The sequence below is a fragment of the Cetorhinus maximus genome, chromosome 11 (assembly GCF_964194155.1).
Source record: "Cetorhinus maximus chromosome 11, sCetMax3.hap1.1, whole genome shotgun sequence".
NCBI classification, from domain to species: domain Eukaryota; kingdom Metazoa; phylum Chordata; class Chondrichthyes; order Lamniformes; family Cetorhinidae; genus Cetorhinus; species Cetorhinus maximus.
Genome location: NC_135889.1, coordinates 65545065 through 65571420, shown reverse-complemented (window position 1 = coordinate 65571420; position 26356 = coordinate 65545065). Strand labels below are relative to the sequence as shown.

The 26356-nt window shown below is 45.2% G+C and overlaps 1 protein-coding gene across 2 annotated transcripts in view; it reads right to left on the bottom strand.

Annotated features, from left to right (window-relative positions):
* Window positions 1-428: 428 nt before the first annotated feature.
* Window positions 429-26356, bottom strand: part of gad1b (glutamate decarboxylase 1b) — a 73261-nt gene continuing 47333 nt past the window's right edge. For both annotated transcript variants that reach the window (XM_078552146.1, XM_078552147.1), the window contains exons 15-17: window positions 7153-7260; window positions 6566-6655; window positions 429-2140 (exon numbers count right to left, since the gene is read on the bottom strand). In XM_078552146.1, coding sequence (XP_078408272.1) covers window positions 1967-2140; window positions 6566-6655; window positions 7153-7260 — 372 coding nt within the window. In that variant the 3' untranslated portion in view covers window positions 429-1966. The remainder of the gene's footprint in view (window positions 2141-6565; window positions 6656-7152; window positions 7261-26356) is intronic.

Below are 26356 nucleotides of genomic sequence, written 5' to 3'. Positions count from 1 at the left end.
CAGGATATTTGCAATACATAATTTTATAGAATATTGTTATATTCATATGCTGTACTGCAATAAAACTTTAAAACAGGTTACTGTGATTCAACACAAAACTATTAAAGCATGACATTTTTCATTTAAGGTAAATTCTCCCATGAATATGCCATTATAAACCTTATGTTACACTCCAAATTTATAGGCTGAAATTGATAGTGTCAATATTTGAAAACTATCTATACAGGTTTACAATTGTCACCTCAATGTTCTTCCAACAATCTGAGGGTAAAAAAAGAGACTTTCTTTTTATCTTTTGTGGCTGTGAAAGCAAAACAACAGGTCAGGTTCTCAAATAAGATAACGTTGCAAAAAAAAGGAACATTTCCTAAAAATAAATCATTTTTGCAATAATGCTTGTACTATAGTACATAATAAAACACCAAATCTGCTGTGGCAATATCTGACAATATTTTCCCATTTTATTTTTTTATTCTACACCACAGGTAGGTAGAAGATTCATTGTATACAGATAACACTGTCTCAAAAAACACATGTATCAGCTTTTGAATTCAAAATGTTAGCTCTTAAGGACAAGTAAACTAGCGTCAGTTCAGCTATCAGGTATAGATTGACCCAAACCAGCCCAAGCCAAATCAAATTTAGATCCAGATTGAAATCACCAAGGTTGCTGTTGTCTAATAGAACACCACAAACAAAAAGCTTGGCTCAACTCCTTTGGAAATAATAGTGCGAATTAAATTGTATTTGTACAAATCCAAACATTTGAGCTCAGTAAAATGTTAAAATTAGGCTCAACCACAATAGGTCCTGCTGATTCCATCTAACTCACAAAACTCAGATTAAGGCCCAGGTTTTATGATGCTGCAATATCCTTTTTTTTCCCTGGGTGCTTTTTGTAGGTCTTTGTTGAACTACAACCACAGGCATGTTTCCTGCATTTGGACTTCTGTCTTAAAAAATCTCTACGCTAAACAGACTAACTGTATGTAATTAATGTATCTAGTTATCATATCAGAAATTCCAGGAAAATCCAGTGAAGGCTGTTTTAATTTTTATGTATTATCTTGGTTTACAGATATATACTGTATAATGTTCAATAAGTGCAGCAATATATTTCACTTGTCACTTTAAAGGCTGCATAATAGTCCAGACTAAATAGAAATACTATTGCCACGATTATTTTGCTGTATTCTTTGGCTCACATATACACTAAAATACCATAAACATCATTTAGAACTCCTTTGATATTATATAAATAAAGATACAGTACATACAAATCGAAGAAAATACTAGACACCTCTGTAAGACAGTAAATTTCTGGATATAAATAAGCAAATATTTTGTTATATACCTACATTTTTTAACAGTTCTGTTACTGTAAAACTATTACATTTATTTCTTTTCACAAAAATCAGTTAACATTAATATACACAATCTACACAAAATTAATACTTTTCTAGAAAGACATTTAGTTATATCTGTTACAATAATTATGCAACTGTTACCCCAGAATCACAACTAAGGGGGCAATGTACCTAGAATAAAATGTGGTGCTCACACTCCATAATTTTACATTGTGACAAAAAGCACCAATACACAGTGTAGCTACGAGAAAGGTTTCCGCACAGTCTAAGTAAGTCTACAATGATAGAGTTACATTTACCTCTATGGGTTAAAATCACTGCACATTGTCCACAGTACTCACAGTTCAGAGATTGCTGAGCTCTTTCAAAGGAACATACATGCTGAGGCTCACTTGTAAGTACAATATGTATTTAGATTTTGTATCTCTTAAATAATTATTTCTAATAAATACTCACTGGCTAAAGAATGGGTTTACAGATTGCCTGACAGTACTGTAATGTGTTGCACAGATCTTTAAACAAAACACATTTGTTGTACACAGTAACCAGTTTCGGGAGAAAACATTGTTGGTAATGGTAAACCAAGCTAAATTAACCTATTACAAATCCTGCCCCAGTCGTTCTATCTCGTCAATGAGGAAGTCGATGTCAGATTTTGTAGCAGCTGGGTTTGAGATGACCATGCGGAAGAAGTTTGCTTTATCTCCTTGAGGCTGGTATCCAACCATTGTAGTGCCACATTCCATCATTTGTGCTTTTATTTTTGGTGCAATCTGATGCAAAAAAAAAGGAGACAATGGTTTTTAAAGTTTTTTTGGTGAAGAACATTGTTCAAGAGAGACATAAACAAAAGACTATCCACCAATATTTGTTGAATTATTTCAAAGGGGAATGAAAAGACACAAAGATAAAAAAAAGGAAGGATATTTGTTTCATTGTATTCGCAGGCAGTGTCACCAATTTTGTTTGGAATTTAATTTCATCTTTCAAATAATTCCATTGATGACATGCAGACTATTTTCCCTGTCTCTAGTGAAAGATATTAATATTCAATATCATTCTACACCACAAAATCAAACCATGCACTTTATCATTGAGCTGTAAATCGTATGGAACATATAATGTTACACCAATGTGTAATCTTTCTTTAATATCTGCACATTACCTGCGCACCAGGAGAAGACAGTGGTGTCATGGTAAGGTCACTGCACTAGTAAATCCAGAGGCCTAGGCTAATGCTCTGGGGACATGGGTTCTAATCCCACCTTGGCATTTGATGGAATTAAATTCAATTAATAAAATCTGGAAAGCTGATCTCAATCACGGTGACTGTAACAACTATCATCAATTATTGTGAAAACCCATCTGGTTCACTAATGTACTTTGGGGAAGGGAATCTGCCACCCTTACCTGGTCTGGCCTACATGTGACTCCAGACCCACAGCAATGTGGTTGACTCTTAACTGCCCTCTGAAATGGCCTTGCAAGCCATTCCATTTGAGGGCAATCATGAATGGGCAACAAATGCTGACCTTGCCAGCAATGCTCACATCCTATGAGAGAATAAAAATATATATTCTTCAAGGTGACATAATGGTACACTGCATTGGTACTTCAATTGCATCATCACTTGTCATTCCCAAAAAAGATTTTTCACTGCAATTGGAGGTTGTCGATAGGAACCAATCATGTCAGTAGGAAGGTATGATTAGAGGCTGTCCAAACCAGACAGATGAATTTGAGGAGAACTAAAATATTTTTAATTGTTGGTCTCATGTAAAAATGAGGCAGTAAGATTTTTATTTGTGCTAGTAGTTTCTGAGAATCACCGTTACAGGCATTTTAATTCAAGGCTTGCTCTCACAGATATTTTATATAAGAGACAAGTTGAAAGGAACATTTTCCCAGCTTTGTTTTAAATGAAGGTTTACTTCAGTGTAATTACGTTAACTCAGTTGGTGGAACAGTCAGGTATGGAACTAAAGAGGCCAATGTACACGCAGTGATAGGAAAGGGCTGGGCCGACATTTAGTGGCTGGGAAAGCTGAGAATATGGGAAACCATTTTATTCTGATTGAGAGACTGGCAAGCTGTGAGCAGGAAGGCTGCAGCTGAGGACAGGAGAGGAAGGAGAGATAGGGAGAGAAATCATGGGATATTGGCATCTATTCATAGGAAAATTGGATTTTGGGATTTGGGGGATGGGATTGCAGGGATGGAATCATGGGGATCAGATCACAAGGAGGGTTAGGTCGTAGTGGGGGGTCTTATCACAGAGGGTCAGATCGTAGAAAAGTCAGATCGTGGGAGAGTTAGATCTCGGGGGAGTGGGGCTGTCAGATTGTAGGGGGTGGTCAAATCTTGGAGGGGCATAGACCAGATCCCAGGAGAATCCGATTATGGGAGAGTTAGATTGCGGGAGGAGGGCCAGATCACAGGCAAGCGTCATATTGTAGGGTAGTCAGATCACAGGCAAGGGTCAGATTGTAGGGGAGTCAAATTACAAGGGAACACAGGCTCATTAACATGTTTAAATTACTCACCTGCCCCTTAAGAGTGAGTTACTAACCAACCAACCCCCCAAACATGCTGTGGGGGGCATGCTCACGACAAGTTGGGATCGGGCTTCCCATTTTTATGAATTTATGCCATGTTCTGCCCACCCTGGAGGTTGTTAAAATTCTTCCTGAAAAGTGGGGTAGGAATGATGGTGAGCTTCCTTTCATTTAAACAAATTACACTGAGGCTCTCAGATTTATGATTTTGCTTCTGAGGACTGCTGTATTTTGTGTTGCAGGCTTTTCGTTTGCCTGTGCAGGAGCCGTAGTGCCTTGGTATGTCTTGTGACAGCTGTTTTATGTTTGTTATACACAGTTAAAGTCCTTTTGTTACCATGGAGAAACTGGCAAAAGAACCCATGCCAGCTGTATTAAAGCAGTCAACATCCATGGGGAAATATGAGGATTAACATTCATAACTAATAAGCGTGTAATAGCTGCCCTGAGACTGGGGGTAATTAATCAGATGCATCTGAGAGCAGAAAATTCATCTTCCAGTGACTGTTCCTGGAAACTACCTTTTGTGAACTTTACTGATTTTAAGCCATTATAGTGTTTAATTCTTATTGTTTTATTTCATGTATGCCAATAATTTCCTTTGACATTTTCCATCCGTTATTTTAATAGATGATGATAATCCATTTATTGTGACATCGAAATCCATACTAACTTCTTTCATTTTCAAATTTAAAAGATTTCTAGCCCTTCCATGATACATTACTTATGGGTTGAAATGGCCAAATACAGTTGCCTAACATGCAGAACATTATCAAAACTTTTCAGAGCACTCCCCTGATCCCCTTAGTAAATAAATCCCACTTCAGCATTCCTGCCACCATCGTAGGATCATAGAATGATACAGCACAAATGGAGCTCATTTGGCTCAATATGCCAGTGCCGGCTCTTTGGTAGAGCTAATTAATTAATCCCACTTATGTTCTTCTATTTGACATAAACAAACCAACAGTACGACAAGGATTGGTAAACAATAATGTGGGTTCTTTATTTGAAGATAAGGCTATATACATACAATGTTAACTGGGAAACTATGTACACATAGCTGCCCTCAATCACTGCTACTGTAAACTGAGTACAGAGTCATGGGACTGCTACATCACATCATGTTTTGGTGGTAGTGATTGACAGACATTTATGATATGCTCCCTTAAAGGAACATATACATCATGGCCTGAATTTTACCTTTGGCAAGTGTGCATGATCGGCGGTCCCGGGAGCAGTCAGGAAACGGGCCCCCAACTGCAATCAGCCCCTGACCGCAATTTCATGCTGGCTGGCCAATTAACAGCCAGCCAGTGTGAAACGCACACTGAAAAGCTCAGTGCTGCCGGGGCAGGGGTGAGAAGAGGGCGGTCGATGACGTTTCCACAGCAGCGGGTGAGCGCTGTGAGAGAGCTCCCTGAAGGCAGACAGCTGCCTCAGGGAGCTGCAGACCTGAAAATCATCAACTAAAAGTTTAAAAGGCTGCAAAAAAAATGTCCATGCATCACAATCAAGCACCTGAAAATATAGCTGATAAAAATGCTGTCCACAGAAATTTATTTTAATTTTATTTCAGAGTGGATATTTCATCCCAGCCTTGGATGAGGTTTGATGAAAAATGCAAAGGCCTTAAGGTTGGGCGGGCCACGAAAAATCGGAGACAAATTAACAGGCTTAATTTCCCTCTTAATTGTCGGCGGGCGCACTTCCAACTTTTGCAGTCGAGTGAAATATTGTGCAATTGCACAATGGCATCGGGACGCTCACCTGACGTCTTCTCGCGTGATTTTACGCCTAATCAGGTCAGGTGTGCGCCCGCCTATGGGACGGAAAATTTTGCCCCTCACAACATTCACTGCTCTTAACCCTTAGTCCTATAAAGTTTTCCCCTTCAAGTATTTATCCAGTTCTGTTTTGAATGTTACTATCTGTTGTCAACACTGATTCAGACACAGCTTTCCAGATCACAACAACTCACTACTAAAAATGGTTTCCTCATGTCGCCTCTGGGTCTTTTGCCAATCACCTTCAATCTGTCTCTTCTGGTTACTGACCATCCTGTCACTGGAAACATTTCTCCTTAGTTATGTATCAAAACCATTCATGATTCTGAACACCTCTGTCAAATTTCCTCTTAGCCTACTTTGTTTCTGTCTTTTTAAATTCAACAGTCATAATCTGCACTTTTATGTAAGCTTCATGCTTTCTCTCTACAGTACATGTGATTAATGTTTCAAAAACCTACACCTCAAGTGATCACCTGTCCCTTCAGTGCAAACCCTTAACTACATCTATCATAAGCTCTTGGTCAATTTTTGTCATTTTCTTTAAGCTGGAAGGATATGCAACTGGCGGCCATTACCACTGCAGAGTCTAAGAAAGACAAATGCGGCTTCATTGTCAGCTCTACCACGTGAAGATTGTTCAAGAAAGAGTTGAACATTTACTGGTATGAGACAGTAAAGAGAATATCATTCAGCATGCATGCAAACAGTTTAACATCACAGCGATGTGAATTCACTTGATAAGTAGGCATATTATTTGCAATCATTAGAAGTGTCTATTTTAAAGAATTATTGCTAAAACAAATACTTTTTACACATCAAGTCTTACAATTTTACAAAAATTTCAGAATTTTACCTTGCCAAGTTTTTCCTTCCTCTCCTCACAATCAGGCATATTTCTGAAACTTGGTGGAATGTACCAGAAGCAAACATTGGTGTGCTCCGGCTACAAGAGAAATGGACAATGTTGATTTAAAAACTCTTGCTTTAATATTTGTTTATAAAAATTGTGAACCTATCAGTATAAACACACAGGACCTAAAATTCCTACAGCACTGTTAAACTGAAATCCAATGAGATTATTAGAGTTAAGTTCTTCCTCAATTGATAAATATGCAGTACCACGTCACATTCTTCCGGAGAAGCCCTGTAGGTTGACCACAGAAACACAGGCATTGAACAACAGGCGAGGCTGTGGGATGTGAAAGCCTGGTCAAAGGGAAGGGCTTGTTTTGAAAATGGTAGGATTTAGGGAAAGAGTTACAAAAGGCAACAGCCAAGTGGCTGAAAGAGGAGCCACAGATGGTAGAGCAGAAAGTGTGGGGAACAAAAGTAGCTACTTATCATTACATTAAAGAAGGTGGGGAAGAAAAAAGTGGCTAATGATAGCCTGAATAAAAATGGAGGAATGGGAGGAGAGCAAATGAAAATCAGTACACTTACTTCTGCATCAAATACCATTTGATATCCATCCCGCTTTTTAATTTTGTTGAAGAGGTACATTGCCAGGTCCAAGCACTTGTTAATTTGGTTTTCAAACCCCACTGTACCCTGTAACAAAAGGTATAACAAAATTATTAAATATTAATTCATTAGGCATGGTGAACTTAAAACCATTTTTGATAATCCAGTGTGCATGAAGCAAGAACAGTGGTTTTAAATTACACAAGCATTCCCATTACCGGCAATAATGCTTCAAGGGAGCCAAATATTTTGCATATTATAAGCAAAATATAGTACTCATTCCAGGTGAAGAAATTGAAAGAGATCGCAAAATAGAATTGATATGCTTATTAAGTTAGGATAAATTCATTTATGAACCAAGAACTTACTTATCTATAGCACCCCTCTCATATAGAAATATATTGCAGAAAGTTTTATTGTGCAGTGGAGAATTAAGGGGGCCCAGAGCAGGAGGGAGAAAAAGGTTGGGATTGGGGGGATGGGGGTGGGTGAAAGAGGTTGGGGGTTAATGGATGAATTAAACTTAGTAAGAGGATGTGAAATGACAGATCAGAAACAATGGAGTATCAGTGGGATAAGAGCTCAATTAGGAATAAAACAGGAGGGCTGGCACTGGGCAGGAGTTATTGGATGAAGTGGAAGCAGGTAGAGCAGGTGAACAGAAAACTTTGGTTTTGGACAGGAAAACGCCTAACGAAGCCTTTACATTCACTCTCCAAACTAATAATGAAGACTGCAATGCAGGTGGGTGAAGGGTGGTTGGTATAAAGAAGAATTTAGAGTTTCAAGTAAAATGATGGTGGAGTTTGAATTCCAGTTGCACTAAAATTTCCAATTTATGAATTTGGGGCCACAGGAATGAGAGCTATCCTGGGGGCTGTATGGTGGGTTAGGAGAATAATTGGGATCTATAGGGGACAAAATTGAAAAGAGGAGCACATAGCCTTACTACAGTCACAAGCTGCAACAGATGAGTTTCATTAAACTTCTGACTTTGTTGCAGTCTTTCTTGTGTTCTAATACAAAGCATCTATACTACATGATCTAAGGAGATATTTGGGATCAAAATGCTAAAAACTGGTAATATTTTGCACGTCTGCACTCCAGTGAGGTTAGACTAAACAAGGAGGCATTACTATAAGATGATATGATTTTTTTTCATGAGTACAGGTCATGAAAACCTGAGCAGAAATGAGCTAGCACTGTCTCCCCAGTGACAGAACACTGATAATGCACAATTACTATTTGAAACAAATCCACATTTAATTTCAATCCTAAACTTTGGGCGCAACCTTAAACCTGCCACCCAGAATGGTTAAAATGACAGTCTGGGGTTTCCCACTCTGTTCCCAATATATTTGTGCTCACTTGTACCTTAGCTGCCATTTTTGGGCACAGAGTTCCCAGTGCTCACCGCAAGCAGAGGCTCATTAATTTTTAAATGTGGGATCAGATGATGTAACTCGGTCCCAGATATGATTTTAACGACCGATCGTGGCACTGACATCCACTGCCAAAGCTCCACAGTGAAAGTTGGTGGCAAGCATAACCTCGACAAAAAGAAGCCCAGGTAAGATGACATTTATAGATTTTGTAAGATTTCTTTGTAGGTCAAGAGGAACAGGAGTGGTCTCCAGGCCCCACAAGGAAACAGTGGGCCGCATGGCCTAAACCTCCCAGCCGTGTTCACCTCACCCTCCACTTCTCCTCCATTAATGACTTTATTGAAAGGGAATATTCACTCAGGTCCTCACAGCTGTCTCCTGTCACCCCAAATTCTGCAACCACCTGTTGGCTTCCTTGTCATTCCCACATGCTTCAGGCCTAGTTAGATAATCCACCATAAATCACTGCATATAGGTCAACCTGATATATAAGGCAACCCCATTTTTCCAGCCCCAAAAATAATGTTTTTGTATATACTTGACTTATAAGTCGACCCCCACCTCCACACTTTCAGCCATGACATGCTATACTCACACTAGCAGTCAGCCTCAATTTATTGGCCCACAAATGGATGTTTTACTTGCCTTATAGCTGGGTGCAAGGGATCAAGCAAGCGATACAGGCTGTGTTGTGGAGATGCACAGGATTTAAGGTACGCTCACACAGAAAAGACCGCTCATGGTGAACAAAGAAGAAAAATTAATCTTCCAACAATAGGAATGAAGAATGAAGCTAGTTCCAAGCTAAAAGTCAGAACGTTTGCTAACTTGTGAAATAACTGTGCTGCAGCAAGGGAATTCAATGTTAGTGAGAGACTGGTGTGAGAATGGAAGAAGGAATCTGCCCTGAAGAAGATGCCCAAGACCAAATGCACCATGAGAAGAGGGACCAGCCACTGGCCTGATCTTGAGAAACGTGTATCGGAATGGGTCCTCAAAAATTGTCAGCAAGTTTACAACATCACCAGAAATGTCATGCCTATTTACGCACTTAAGTGGGCCAAATCAAACCCTGAGTCCTGCAAAGGTTTCAGAGTAACAGCTAGTTGGTGTATCCGCTTTATGGAACAAAAGTGTCTCGTGTTGCAGCAGAAGACCAAGATTGCCCAGAGACTACCAAGAGACTTCGATGTCAAAATTACCAGTTTCCAGCGATTCATCGTCAGACTGCAGCAAAATCACAAGTACCCGTTATGCCCAGAAACCGAACTGTAGAGTGGAAAGGTGCAAAAACAGTTCTAGTGAAAACCACAGGACATAAGATGATAAGATTCACAGTAGCATGATTGTGCATGGCTGACGGAGCAAAATTAAAGCCTATGGTAATTTTCAAACGTAAAACCATGCGGAAAATCAAGCTCCCTGCCAGAGTTTTTGTGCATGTCCATGACAACGTTGGAAGGATGAGGATGGAGCGAAGTTATGGATCGATAATGTGTGGAATAGATGACTTGCTGGCTTACCTACCCAAACAATGCGGCTTATTAGTGTGAGACATGTTTAGGTCCCACGTAACTGATGAGATCAAGAGGCGCCTGTGAAGAAATAAGCACATTGCAGTTGTACCAGGGGGTCTAATGTCTGTGGTTCAACCTTTGGATGTGTGCTCAACAAGACATTCAAGGATCATGCTCTCGCCAAATGGAATAGGTGGATGGTTAACGGAGAAGAATCCTTCACAAAGGGCTGAATCGTCCCAGGTTTGCACTAAGTGCAGTAGCGGGTGGGAAAAAGGACGTTTTACCTGCTGGCTGCAATGGCGGCTTTTCACGCCATACCGTCCCAATCCCTCCTCATTAATCATGCATTCCTGGGAAACACGCCATTTCAATGGCGGGCAGGCAGTCACCCGCCACGCCATCACCTCGCCACTTCATCATGCCAGGTGCCATATTTAAAGTGCAGCTACGCGAACATCTCTCAGTGCTTCCAGACAAGGACTTCTGCAAAGAAGACATGGCCCCGAAAGGCAAGAAGACTACAGATCCCCAGTTTAACGATGTGTCCCTTGATTGCCATTTGGACGCAGTGGAGGTCTGCCCTAATCTCCTCTACCTCTGTACTGATTGCTGGAGGGGCAGCAAAATCATCAATCCAGCTTGGGAGGCAGTGGCAGGGGTGGTCAGAGCCAATGCCCTACCAAAGAGGATGGCCACCCAGCACCACAAGAGGATGAATGATCTCCTCCGATCCGCCAGGGTAAGTCACTCTTCTCATCACTCAACTCACACACTTGCAAATGTATCACATATCCACAGGGTCCTCACTTACTGCCAGTTCAAGGGACATCACCATTCACTGTCTCACACACATCTTCATTGTCCTCATCCCATCCATGGGACCACTCACCACCCACACATGCCAGGCATATTTATCATCTGGCCTGGCAGGTGTCCTGCTTACACTCTCTCCATCTGTATTCATGCAGTACAAGCTTGTACACAACAAGAGGGAGAGTCGCAGGCCTGTGGAGAAATACCTGAAATCAACGTCCTAATGGACTTTGAAAATAGAGCCATCCAGCTGGCCGGTGAAGATCTGGACCATTCTAGTGCTGACAGTGAGGTCGGCAGTGCTCTACCAAGTAAGGATCCAACAGTGCAACATCCATCAGACAACCATGTTGTGAGTGGTGTGTCCTGTTTCACAGGCCACTGCCATGCACTAATTATCTCTCCTTGCTTTCACAGGCACATCTGGGAAACAGTCAACAGAGTTCACGACCCAAGGCCTCCAATCAAGCCCTGAAGAAACCTCTAAAGAGGAATTGGAAGGCACCTTCATTGAAGACCCGTCACAGCGCTCACCCACACCCTCCACCAGAGCAGAGACACACACCTCGGTGGGGCTTAGCTTTAGAGTAGCCTCATCAACAACAGGTGGTGGCAGCGATTTACCAGATCTCTGGCATTCAGAGGACTGCTGGAGGCCAGAAATCTGCTGACTCCAAGTTAGATGATGAGCCTCTGGACTCAGTCAGGTCTCAGTTGCTGGAGCTGCAAAGACAAGCCAGGGAACATCAGGAAGGGATGTCTGCTGCACTCCTCAGATTGCAAGGAACAATGGAGGAGTCCATCCGGCTTCAGGCTGAGATGATAGCGCCGGCATTGCAATGCGCCGAGGTCAACTCTGGCAGGATGGCGGCCGCCATAGAGATCTTGGTACAGGACATCGGTCCTGCACCATTGCGTGGGCTGAACACCATTGCTGACGCCATGGTTGGCCTCCAACAGTTTGTACGCAAGAGGGGCATGGGGCAGCTCGATCTCACTCCAGCTCCGTCTTCTCCTCAAGGAGTCAGCCAGGGGCCCTCGGGCACCTACAGGGAGGAGGATCTGCAAGTGCACACTTCGGGGCCATCCACCCAGGTGACTCTGCGAGTGACTGGCCCATCCGAATCCCCGCTTCCTGTGACCCCACCAGCTCCAGCTCCACAGGTTGAGGAGGGTGCCACTGCTACACAGCAGGACCCTGAAAGCAGGCCGGGGCCCTCCAGGTCTCAGCCCTCCAGAGAGCGCCCATCAAGGTCATCACAGACAGGGCATAGCAGTCAGCAGGCTGCCTCCACCTCTGCTATGGATGTCAGGGAAGAACCAAGACTTGGAGACAGAGTTAGGAAGGTTAAGAAGATGTAACTCTTTCGAGTTAGCAACAGCCACAGATTGTAACTCTTTCGAGTACATTCACAGTTCTTGGTTTCCGGGAGTGGGACATGAACCCACAACCTTCTGGTTCAAAGGCGAGGGTGCTATGAACTGAGCCACAGCTGACACCTCTAAGAAGATGTAGTTGCACAGCCTGGGCACAGATGTTAATCACTTGCACACAATTTTCTCTATTGTAAATAAACTCCCAAGGATGCCTCCTTGCCTATGACTCCTTGTTCTGATGAGCAGTGTTCATGTCACTCAGGTGTGAAACTTTGATTCCTGCACAAGGTAAAGGCAGGTGTCTCAGTCCAGGCCTCTTCCCTATGCTTTGTGCAGCCTTCAGACCAAAGTGGTGGTCCAGCCTCACACTCACTGGACACATTACAGATGCCTGCATCTCGATGGTGCTTGTCATTGCTGCCTGAATGTCATGGGTAGGCATCATAGAGTACCATGATTCTCTTTGCGTGCTCTCTACACCTTTGAGGTGGGGCTGGCCCCCATCTCTTCAGCATCTGTGACCAGTGTTGCTGTGCTCCTGAAGGGGTCAGGTGCTGAGGGTGGACAAAGGATCTGGTCCATTTAAACTTTCACGCCTGCGCCTCCATGATATGACCCTGATCACAGAGTGCAAGTGAGCTGCCCTCGGCCAGACAGGGGTCAGACATTCACAGAGACTACGTGAAGATCTATGGAGTGTCCTCACTGCATGTCATCATCATCCTCCTGGAATCTAATGACTATTAGGGCTCTGCTGCATCTCCATGACAGGAGCCTTATCACAGAGGGTAAGTATGCTGCCATAAGCCAGACTGGAGTCAGACAATCACAGATACAATGTGAAGATCCATGGTGTCTCCTCACTGCATGTCATCATCAATCTCCACAAATCTAGCAGCTATGAGAGCCTCCCAAGTGCACCTGCCTTGTCTGGCCAGCGCGATCATGTCATCACCGTCATCATCGTCTTTGAGGGCCTCCTCACCCTTATCACAGCCTACGTCCTCCTTATTGAAGGAGATGTCCAGCTCCTCCATCTCCTCCTTAGCCAGCTCCTCTCCCCGTTGCAGCATCAGGTAGTAAAGGGTGCAGCAGACAATGATGATGCATGACACCCTCTGCGGACTGTATTGCAGGGCTCCACCAGGCCAGTCCAGGCACCGGAACCTCATCTTCAGCATCCTGATGGTCTGCTCCACCAAGTTGCGAGTTGCAGCGTGAGCCTCATTATTTCTCTGCTCTGCTGCAGTCTGAGGCTGGGTGTCATCAACCACGGCCTCTGCAGGTAGCCCTTGTCCCCGAGGAGCCATCCCTGCAGCTTCTGTGGACCCTGGAAGACTCAGGGATCTGAGACCTGATGAGGATGTAGGAGTTGTGGACACTCCCTGGAAACTGTGTGCAGACCTGCAGGATGCGTTGTGGGGGTTGTACTCCAGCTGCATATTCAGCGAATGGAAGCCCTTGCAGTTGATAGTTGATCAATTGTTGCCATGGAGATCTGAGCACCACATGAGTGCAGTCCATGGCATCCTGCATCTGGGCAAATCCAATCACTCTTGTATTCTGGCTTTCCTGGTCCCGGGCGAAATGCACAAAGTTGTGTGCCTTCATGAAGATGGCGTTGGTGACCTCAAGGATGCATTTGTGGGTGGCGGCTTGTGATATCCAACAGAGGTCACCTGTGGAGCCCCGAAAGGAGCCACTGGTGTAAAAATTGAGCGCCACGGTCACTTTCACGGTCATGGGCAGTGGATGCCCTCCATGTCCCTGTAGCACCAAATCCTGCAGTGTCTGGCAGATGTGACCAACCAGTTCTCTAGACATGCACAGTCTTCAGCAACACTGGTTCTCGGTCATCTGCAGGAATGAAAGACAGCATCTATAGACCCTGCGTCTAGCTAGGTGCCGACCAGTTTGTTGTGGCTCTTCAGCGGTGTGTGCAAGAGCCCCGGTCGTCCCTTCTTCCTGAAGCTGCTGCTCCTCCCTCTGCCCAGTCAGGCGCCTCCGTCGCTCTCTTCACCTTTGTCTTCGCTCTCTGTAAGCCAGGAGGCATACAGCTAGGTCACCAGGCTCCATGATCCTGATGTACTCCTCCTGCACAATGAAAGAGAGAGACACGTGTGTTAGCTTGGGTGCTCTAACAACCTCTCTCGGTTAAGTCTGAAGGCCTCTTAACGCATCCCGGAGAGTGCTGGCAACCACTTGGATGGCCAGAGTTTAGTGCACTGCATGGCTGCCCGAGACCTCACCCACCTCCGCCGCACTCCACCTGACCGATTGGTGGCAGCTCCGCAAACTGGACTACATGCTGTGTTCTCAGCTCAGTCGCAGGCATTCTCCTAACCCACACTACAAGGCTGCACTGTTAGCTTGAACCATGGGGAAGACTGATCCAAACCTGAATGATGACATTGCAAGAGGCTGTGAGCGCCTCCACCAGTGACTGCTCCATGGCCAGCTTTAGCCCAGTCATCCAGCTGTTCTGCAATCCACTATAATGCACATTAGTTTGCAGTCTGTGCCCAAGGTGTGAAAAGTTCAGGGGCATTTGATAACACTTTCATGCGTCTGTGTTGCTTGAGTGGGCAGATAACCTAGAGGCCCGAATCCACGCATGTGAATATGGCTGTGTCTGAACTGTCTCAGCTGTGGAGGAATGGCCACTTTATACATGGTTTCCCTAATGCGTGGCCACTTCCCTCCCCCAGTACCCCGCATGTACTTGTGCACTACCATCAACCGCAGTGCAGCCCTTACCCTCCCCAACTCGCTTCAACGGCAGTGCAGTGCGGTGCGGTTTGCCATTGATGGGCAGAGCGAACGATTGCAAACCGGTTTCATGACATTGTGAAAACAATTTTTGGCCTTCTCACCATATTGTCTTCTGACGTTGCTAAACATGCCCAATGCCAGTGGGCACAGAAAATTCCGCCCAAAGGGTGAAAATATTCGCACTGCCCCACTTGATGTTTTGTGAGGTTTCATCATCAAATCATGGGCTGCTATTCGTGCACAAAATGTCATCAGAGTGTTCAAAAAATGGGGAATATCCAATTCAGTGGATGAAGAGGAAGATGATTTACTGTGAAACCGAGCACAGCACATCTGATCCAGAGTGGGATCCTTATGATGATGCCATAGCCAAAGTGACTCAGAATGAATTCAATGAGCTCTTTGTGGCAGATATTGAGGACAATGAAGTTGACGGGTTTTAAAGTGCTTTCATTGTGCTTAAAGCTATCTTTGTACAATTAATTTATTCAATAAACCGTCCTACATTAATTCAATTTGAATTACCAGTGTTGTTCTCTTCAAAGGTTGACTTATAGGCTGACATCTACAGTAAATGGAGCATTGGAGTTCATATCTCTCAGGCCTCATATATTTGGTGGAGGTGTGTGGGGGGGTTTGAGGGGAACCAGACTGTTTTCCTCACCCCTCAGTCTCTGCACATCATACTTAAAATTGGATATTTTAATTCTGCACTACTTATAGGGATAAGCAATAATAATAATGGTCAACTGTTAGTCATTTTTATTATTTAGTCATGTGAATTGCATTTATGTATAATATACTGGCAGGTAGATTATTGAATTACTGGCTGGAAACCCCCTCAACACCAGAAGCAGGCAGTAGAAGGCGGGGCGTGGGGTGTAAAATCAGGTGGCATTGCTTGGGATGCTGGAATTTTTATTGGGGTGGGTAGGTCATCGCTTCCACAAAAGTTCTGGCCACTGTTTTTGTTGATTGTAGTCAGGCATTAATGTTCAATAAATATCTGAAGACCAATGGTCCAGTGTAGCACTCCTCATCCCAAAATTTTAAACACACTTTAAATCAACTAAAGGAACTTCCACATCTATTAATGACATAATGAATTATTCTGCATTGTATATTGAAACATAAGCCCTCTATGGTTGAAGTAGGTTCTTCAGTCTTTGACCGCCTTTACTTAACATAAAGTGGAATCCTAATGAAAACCACAGAAAAAGATGAATGTAGAACACATAAAGCTCTGAAACAGAATTACCTGGAAAAACTCAGCAGGTCTGGCAGCATCGGCGGAGAAGAAATCAGTTAATGTTTCGAGCCTTCATGGCCCTTCGGCAGAACTGGAGCATAGTTAGAAGAAGGGAGAAATATAAATTGGTTTAAGGTGGGTGGGGGTGGGGGGGGGGGCGAAGAGAGACATTGAGGGTGTGGTGTGATTGTGGAGATGAGCAGATAATCAAAAGATGTCACAGACAAAAGGGTCAAAGAGGTGTTGAAGGTGGTGGTATTTGTCTGAGAAAAGTGCTAATTAAGAATGGAAGACAGGATATTCAAAGTACAGCTCTAGTGGGGGTGGGGTGGAAAGACTAAAGGTTTTAGTTTTAGATTTAAAAATAATGGAAATAGGTGGGGAAAGAAGAATCTATATAAATTATTGAAAAAAAAAAGCGGGGGGAGAAAGAAATGGGGTGGGGATGGGGGGAGGGGGAGTTTAAGATCTAAAGTTGTTGAATTCAATATTCAGCCCGGAGGGCTGTAAAGTGCCTAGTCGGAAGATGAGGTGCTGTTCCTCCAGTTTGCGTTGGGCTTCACTGGAACAATGCAGCAAGCCAAGGACAGACATGTTGGCAAGAGAACAGGGTGGAGTGTTAAAATGGCAAGCGACAGGGAGGTTTAGGTCTTTCTTGCGGACAGACCGCAGGTGTTCCGCGAAACGGTCGCCCAGTTTGCGTTTGGTCTCTCCAATGTAGAGGAGACCGCATTGGGAGCAACGAATGCAGTAGACTAAGTTAGGGGAAATGCAAGTGAAATGCTGCTTCACTTGAAAGGAGTGTTTGGGCCCTTGGACGGTGAGGAGAGAGGAAGTGAAGGGGCAGGTGTTGCATCTTCTGCGTGGGCATGGGGAGGTGCCATAAGTGGGGGTTAAGGAGTAGGGGGTGTTGGAGGAGTGGACCAGGGTGTCCCGGAGGGAACGATCCCTACGGAATGCCATCAGGGGGGGTGAAGGGAAGATGTGTTTGGTGGTGGCATCATGCTGGAGTTGGCGGAAATGGCGGAGGATGATCCTTTGAATGCGGAGGCTGGTGGGGTGATAAGTGAGGACAAGGGGGACCCTATCATGTTTCTGGGAAGGAGGAGAAGGCGTGAGGGAGGACGCGCGGGATATGGGCCGGACACGGTTGAGGGCCCTATCAACGACCGTGGATGGAAAACCTCGGTTAAGGAAGAAGGAGGACATGTCAGAGGAGCTGTTTTTGAAGGTAGCGTCATCAGAACAGATGCGACGGAGGCGAAGGAACTGAGAGAATGGGATGGAGTCTTTACAGGAAGCGGGGTGTGAGGAGCTGTAGTCGAGGTAGCTGTGGGAGTCGGTAGGCTTGTAATGGATATTGGTGGACAGGCTATCATCAGAAATTGAGACAGAGAGGTCAAGGAAGGGAAGAGAAGTGTCAGAGATGGACCATGTGAAGATGATGGAGGGGTGGAGATTGGAAGCAAAATTAATAAATTTTTCCAGGTCCCGACGAGAGCATGAAGCAGCACCGAAGTAATCATCGATGTACCGGAGAAAGAGTTGTGGGAGGGGGCCGGAGTAGGACTGGAACAAGGAATGTTCCACATACCCCATAAAGAGACAGGCATAGCTGGGGCCCATGCGGGTACCCATAGCCACACCTTTTATTTGGAGGAAGTGAGAGGAGTTAAAGGAGAAATTGTTCAGTGTGAGAACAAGTTCAGCCAGACGGAGGAGAGTAGTGGTGGATGGGGATTGTTGGGGCCTCTGTTCAAGGAAGAAGCTAAGGGCCCTCAGACCATCCTGGTGGGGGATGGAGGTGTAGAGGGATTGGACATCCATGGTGAAGAGGAAGCGGTTGGGGCCAGGGAACTGGAAATTGTTGATGTGACGTAAGGTGTCAGAGGAATCACGGATGTAGGTGGGAAGGGACTGGACAAGGGGAGAGAGAAGGGAGTCAAGATAACGAGAAATGAGTTCCGTGGGGCAGGAACAGGCTGACACGATCGGTCTGCCAGGACAGTTCTGTTTGTGGATTTTGGGTAGGAGGTAGAAGCGGGCCGTCCAAGGTTGGGCGACTATCAAGTTGGAAGCTGTGGGAGGAAGATCTCCAGAGGAGATGAGGTCAGTGACAGTCCTGGAAACAATGGCTTGATGTTCTGTGGTGGGGTCATGGTCCAGGGAGAGGTAGGAGGAAACGTCTGCGAGTTGACGCTCAGCCTCCGCGAGGTAGAGGTCAATGCACCAGACAACAACAGTACCACCCTTGTCAGCGGGTTTGATGACAATGTTGGGCCCCCCCCACCCCCCACCCCCCGCCCCCACCACCCCCCACCCCCACCCCCCCCACCCCCCCACCCACCTTAAACCAATTTATATTTCTCCCTTCTTCTAACTATGCTCCAGTTCTGCCGAAGGGCCATGAAGGCTCGAAACGTTAACTGATTTCTTCTCCACCGATGCTGCCAGACCTGCTGAGTTTTTCCAGGTAATTCTGTTTTTGTTTTGGATTTCCAGCATCCGCAGTAGCTTTTAGCTTTTTGTTTTTACATAAAGCTCTGGTAAGGCCACATCTAGAGTAGTTTGTCCAATTCTGGTCACCACACTTTAGAAAGGATGTGAGGGTCCTGGAGATGGTGCAGAGGAGATTTACCAGGATGGTTCCAGAGATGGAGGATTTTAGTTTACCAGGTTAAGCTCGAGAAGCTGGAGCTGTTCTCCTTGGAGAAAAGGAGATTGGGGGGGAGATTTGATAGAGGTGTATAGGATTATGACAGCTTTGAATAAGATAGACAATGAAAAGCTGTTGTCATTGGTTGATGTTACCACGGGACATCAATCTAAGGTTATGGGCAAGAAATGCAGGGGGATATGAGGAAGAACTTTCTCCTGCAATGAGTGGTAATGACCTGGAACACTCTGCCCATGAAGGTGGTGGAAGCAGAGACAATCAATGATTTGGAAAGGAAATTGGATGGGCATTGCAGACTATGGCGATAAAGTGAGAGCATGGGACTGACTGGAATGGTCTACAAAGAGCCAGCATAGACTTGATGGGCCGAACTGCCTCCTTGTACATTGTAAATGACTCTATAAGACTGTTGCATAAATGTAATGATTCGAAGGCAACCTTAAATCATACCAATTATCTGGATTTTGAGTTGATAATACTGGTGAAGCTAATAGTGTTCATTGTTATATGTAATAAATCATGCTGGGAAGAGCCGAGTGAGGGTGGGGACCTGTCGGTCTTCGGGTCCAATGGTGACCCAGCGGCCAGTTTAAAAACGGCCCAGGCAGCCCCAGAAAATCTGCCAGGGAAGGACTTCTATCCGCTGTTGCAATGATGGACTGGAGTGCGGCTGCAGATGTCAGACGGGAGGGCAGGTCGGGTGGGCATTCGGCCCTCCGCTTTTCTAATGAGTGCCTCGCTGTCCTCGTGGAGGAGGTGGCTGCCAGGAAGGACACCCTTGTCCCAGAGATGGGAGGAGGAGGTCACCGCACCACACCAAGAAGGCATGGGAGGAGGTGGCAGTGTTGGTTAGCAGCCATGACATGCGGCGCACTTGGGTCCAGTGCCGGAAGTGCTTCAATGACCTGCTGCACTCAGGAAGGGTGAGTACTGTGTTGGCATGGGTCAGTGTGCAGATGTGTTAAGGTATGGCCGTTTCCCCCCATGGACCTCAGGGGTGCTAGAGTCTGAGTGCCAACTGTCAATGACGGTGGAGCTGGCCGAGGGGGTGAGCCCAGGCTGCTTGGACTGAGTGTCTTGCAGGCTCGAGGTCCACATCTCGGATGTGCCCTGCGAGGTGTTCCTCAGCTGGGGTTGGCCAGACTGCAATGGCGCTGCAGGTAGAGAGTGGACTAATCAATGCTCCTCTGTTCTTTCAGGACAAGAGGAGCCATAACCAATCAGAGAGGGCACATACTGGCGGAGGCCCGCCCAACCTCCTGCTGTTCGGCAGGTTCGAGCAGGACTCCCTCGAGCTTGAGAGCCAGCACACTCCCCATGCAACCGGGTATGGAGAGGTAAGAGCGCAGTGCATAGAGGTGATAGTTTTGGATTGTGTAACCATTCTAGTGTAGTCTCTTCACTGATTGGAGCCTCGAACCTGGAGTCCCCATTGATCATTGGAAGACGATGGCACCGTGATGCAGATTTCCGTCGTCTCACCAGGGTGCCTGGCATGTACATGACAGTGTGATGACTTAACTAATGACATGTCCTTCTTCTCCCTTTTAGGTTCGCCAGCAGGTGCCCGATCTGCAGACTCCAAAGGGCCACCCTGACACCGAAGGACCACCGGGCGTTATTATCGCCTGTAGCACACCCGCTCTTTGGAGCAGGCACCAGCGCAGATACCAGCTCCTTGGTAGACATTAGAGCGGCTGCTAGTATCTTGGAGCACATTGGTGAGGGCACTTCACACTTGCTTGAGGTGCAGACGGAGGCAGAGGGTGCCCAGGGCGCCAGCAGTCAAAGGATCCATCTGGTTCACTAATGTGCTTTAGGGAAGGAAATCTGCCATCCTTACTTGGTCTGGCCTACCTGTGACTCCATAGCAATGTGGTTGACTCTTAAAATGCTCTCTGAACAAGGGAAAATGGGGATGGACAATAAATACTGGTCTAGTTAGCGAAGCCCACACCCCATGAATTAATTTTAAAAAGTCAACAAGACAGCAGAGTCAGCAGGCTGTCTCTAATACTGGTGCCAACAAGGGGGGAACATCTAGACATAGCACTCGCAATGTAAGTTAAAGACACCATGAGCACAAGAGGGAGAGGTCACAGGTGATTTTATGTTCATTTCTGTTTACTTTATCTATACTGGTCTGGGATTGAAGACCAGAAACATTTATGTAAATAGCTTTGAAGTGTCACAAGGAGATAAATTTTGTTCTTGTTGTCATGGCCTATGTATACTTCACCTTTTTATTTCATTGGTGCGGGGAATGCCAGTATGTAATGCTGAACAGAAGTGACTCTGAACTTTATTGCACAAGCACTGAGTGTGCTTTGTGTTCAAATGAAAGGGTCCTTTCAGACATCTGGGATGGAGGAGACAGCCCTGGCGTGCGTTTGAAGCTGATCTTTGATAGCCTAGCTGAAGGAGCGCTGGATCAAGGCGTCCCTGGTGTCCTTGCCTCCCTGGAGGTTACCAAGGTCTAGTTCCACACCCTCAGTGTTCTCTTCACCCTCCTCATCTTTGGAATCATTACTGGGCCCATCATCTGTGGCCTGTGCAGCTATGTCAAGATCCCTTCCTCCAGTGGGTTCCCCCTTGCCAGTGCCAGATTGTGGAGAGCGCATCATGCAACCACTATCAGTGACACCCACTCTGGAGGGTATTGTACTGCACCCCTGAACGGCCCGGCATCGGAAACGCATCTTGAGAAGACCTATGGTCCTATCATCGCCCTTGTGGAGGTATGACTCACATTGTAACGCTTCTCTGCCTCTGGTCTTGGGTGGCGGAGAGGCGTTATGAGCCACTTCTTCAATGGATAGCCCTTGTCAATCAGCAGCCGTCCATTCAGTCAGGCTGAAGCACTGAAGAGCCTTGGCACTTGGGAGTGTCTGAGGATGTAGGCATCAACGGAACTGCCAGGGTATCTTGCACAAACTTGCAGAATCTGCATCTTGTGATCACACACTATCTGCACGTTCATGGAGTGGAAGCCCTTCCTGTTTACGAAGGCGACCGGCTGACCCGCAGGCGCCTTGATGGCCACAAGTGTGCAGTCGATTGCACCCTGGACGTGGGGGAAGCCAGCAATCACTGCAAAGCCTCTGGCTCACTCAGCCTGGCTGGTCTCATCCATATGGTAAAGAATAAAGGTTGGTACCTGCCTGAACAGAGCTTCTGTCACCAGCTTGACACAACTGTGGACAGCTGATTGGGAGACTTCACAAAGATCCCCCACCGAGCCCTGGAAAGTGCCGGTGGCATAGAAGTTGAGGGCCACTGTGACCTTCAGAGCCAGTGGCATGGGGTGTCCACCCACACAGTCGGAGCTGATCTCAGGCCCAATCATCTGGCAAATGGAGGTCATGGTCTCCCTTGAGAGGCAGAGCCTCCTTCGGCATTACACCTCGGACATATTGAGGTAGCTGCATCTCCGCCTGTAAACTCTGGCAGCAGGATAGTGGCATCTTCTGCAGCCCCTTTCACCTTGGTCTTCCTGCTGACCCTTGTGCCTGTGCCTCTCCTCCCACAGGTCGCTCCCCTGGAAGCTGCGTTGGGACACCTGGCCTCCTCTCCCTTCTGCCCCTCTCTTCCTCCTCAGAGGAGGTGCCTCCAGCGGAGACCACAATCCCCAGGGTAAGGGAAGGCTGTCTGATACCTGGAAGGATCCACACGGTCTGAATCTTCTGGGGGTCTGGCAGACAGCAATGAGTCCTGAAATGAAGCCTGGAAATGCTAAGAATGAAGCCCCAAACAGAGATGAAGCTGCCAAGTACCAATAAGCAACCAGCTGCAAACTATCTCCAAAACTGCTCACTACCCACACTGGCAATGCTGCTGACCCTTTTTATTCCGCCCTTGAATGATGACTGTGAAAATGAGGGCTGGCTGCCTGCGATGAGCAGAAAATTGCATGGGCAAGGTAAAAATCACAGTCAATCGGACTGTTAAGGGCCATAAGTGGCCTGTTAATTTATGGTGGGCGCCGCTCGGGCACCCGCGCTCGCCGGGTGAGTGAAATATCACGCAAGTGCACGATGGCGTTGGGATGCTCGCCCGACATCATTGCACGCTATTTTACTCCCAATCGGGATGGGCACACGCCCGCCCATGGGACGAAAGGTTCTGCCCCTGGTGTTTGTCCAGGTGCATTACAATACAGAAATCCAGACTTTGCTGTCAGAGATACCCTGTTCCTCCTCACTATAGCAGACCTCACCAATAGACTCAGTATTGAAAAACGTGCAATGGTGAGAACTTGTGATAGTTTCCTGATAAAAGTGCCATAAAAAGTTAAAACTAGTGCATCCTGGAGTAAATGATTTTTTTAATGGTGCAATAATTGATAATTACTTTCAAACAATCTCTCTGGCTCTGAAAATTTAATTTTACAACTCTGGGGTCACGTTCCTTCAGGAGTTAGTTAGTGGTGGAGATATTAAATTTTTAAATTTGCTTTTCTGCTTATCTTTTTGATCTCTCTCCCTCTCTTAATTTCATCTGTTTTTCTAATCTTTAATCCACTTTATATGATTTAAATTTAATTTATGCTTCCTGCTTTAGATTATCTGGTTTAGAATCTGACTGTCTCAGTGAGGAGTCTTCAATTTGATTGGTTGAAGAGCCTCACCATTCTTTGTCCTGCTCACAGATGCCCCACTGGAAAAACTGCCAGATTGGAGCAAGTCTACACAATAAAAGCAACTCTGCCAGTGCTGTTCCTTTGCTGTTGACAGCAAAATCTTATTCTTATTCTGTAACTGTCTCTTCAAATCATTGTACACAAGAGATTTCCAAATTCCATTGCATATTTAGGATTATTGCATATTAAAACAAGATAGGAATAGAATCTGAGAGAATCAGAAAAAGATTTACAGCCTAAGTATTTCGTCAGTTACATGTCTTGTTTACACCACAAGGAAGACCTGAAGTTTTATCTGTTTCTCCCTCCACAGACACTGCCTGGCCTGCTACTTGTTCCCGGAATTTTCTGTTTTTATTTGAGTATACTGACTCGGCTGGTAAAATATCTTTCATCAAAAGGCCCCAGTAGGAAACTTGTGCATTCTCTTCTTAAATCTCTCCCTGTAATGAAATGTGTACTTTTACAGGAAAGCTTGATGGGTATAACAGATAAATTGGTAGCAGCAATGAACAGGAGTACTTCCTAAAAACAGTTATTAAGTCATAATAGAGTAAATGTGATCCTGTAGTAACAGGAACTGGAAGTTCGATTTGGAAGCTACAGAAGCTTACAATCTGAGAGTAAATTTTCCAATATGAGTTTAGGAGAGAGACGATTGTGCAGCAGTGAGCTTAGCACTCGCTATGGTATCATTAACTATAGATAGCAAGCTCCAGTTTGAAATGGTAGTAATAAAATGTGTCTTGCTGCAGTATGGGCAAACCTGTAAAAGCTGAAAAGCAATGCTGTGTGAGGGTTCCTCCAGCTTCAATCAGAGTGTAAGAAGATGCGAGGAAACTATTAATGGCCATCACACATTGACCAACTACTCGACAAACTGCCACGTTAGTGAACCTTAATGTAGCAGACTTCCGAAGCTCTTCCCCATGTTCTCCCTGTCCTCATTGCATTCATTCTGTCAGCAGGTCTGGACAGCTTGGCCTCGTTTTGGGATGGTGAGCAGAGGAGAATGTGCTCTTAAAAGCTACCGCATCAAATCAGCCACATGAAAACAAATCACCTGAATTACTCCTCTCCAAAAGAAGCATGCTCGAAGGCCTATCAGATATCCATGCTGTCACACTTAAATGGTTTCAAAATGGTATTGTTATCCCTTCCACCTTATTCTCCTCCATTTCCGCTCTAATCTCACCCAAAATAATTACCATTACTATAAGTTACTCCTAAATCCAACATCACACTGAGAAAGCCATTCTATGTGTTGGTACTAAAGATTGGTGTTTCTTTGCCTGCATAGAAATCTTTAGTGGGTTGAATCAGTATCATTTGCTGTTACTTTTACACAACTTTGCTCTAACTGCCACTTTGCATTCTAAGCCTGGACTTCTCAGTGGGAACACTTTTATTCTGATGTTATAAAGAGGAAGATGAGGATCATGTAGCAGAGATTCAGTTCAAGGCTCTAAGCCACAGACATCACCAAAGGCATCTACGCCCTGCACATATAAATTCACCCGCCAGGGTCAACAGGTCTTAATAAAATCATGAAAGGAAGCCACATCACGCCTGCCTATGTCTGTTTCCATCCCCACACACACCTTCTCAAAAAGTCCCTCACTTTCCAAGACTTCTGCAAAGTATCTTTATAACACAGAGGTCTACGTTTCCTCTATCATCATCTAACCCCATAAAGTTGAAAAGAACCACAGAAATAAACTCATAACTCTATGGGGTAGATCTTGACTTTGTGTGATAGTGTAAAATGGGTGATAGCGAGTCAGCAGCCTGTATTATATCTCTCCCTATTTGAAACAATGGGAGTAAAATTTGGAAGAGATGAAAAGTAGTGGCTGCTGACTCACTATCACCTGTTTGACACTATTGCACAAGATCTACCCTTAAGTGATCAAGCCACATATACTTTCAACAAAATTCACCAGAAATGCCACATTCACTCCATCTACAATACTGCTTACCACCTTTTTTCACTGGCAATATGATCCAAATGCACTGAAACATTTAGCTGGGTGCTTTGTTAGTTTGGGTGTAAAAATACTGTCATAATCATGAACAAGTTGAATAATGATCTCAAAGGGAAGCAGTAATAATATTGGTTGCAATCTATAATATTTATAGTACAACGTTGTTTCAATTTAAGCACATATAAACTTTTGCAAATTGCCATATTTTTGTGAAGATAAAATGCTGATAGATAGAACCCTTGACCCGGTAGCAATGCTGCTGAACTTAAGAGACTGAGGGCAGGATTTTCCTGTCTGCTTCAAGACCCCACCATCAGGCTCATATGACATCCGAAGCCCGTACTGCATGGGAAATAATCACTTACCTTTATTTTCTTTGAAACCAAAGGATGGGCATACCATCCAATTGCGATGCCCTACAACTTGAAAGCAGCAGTAGGATCCAGGGCAGATAAGTGAGAGAGAGGGCACTTCAAAATGGAGGTGTCCTCTCTCTTACTTTTTCAAATGTAAAATAATTGTAAAATAAAAAATGGCATTTGCTGCTAGGCCAACATTGTAGAGAGGGAGCCCCTCCCCAGGGAGGCCTGTGGCTTCAGTTAAAACTAGCTGGCAGGGAGGGCCTCACAGGCTGCCTGGAGTACTGTGCCACCCCAGTCTACCACTGGATGACTGGCTCCAGGTAGCTAAACTGATCCCCACCGCCTACGGAGACCTAGAGGCTGAATGGAAAATCCCGGTTGGCCTCTGACAATAAGCCTTAAGT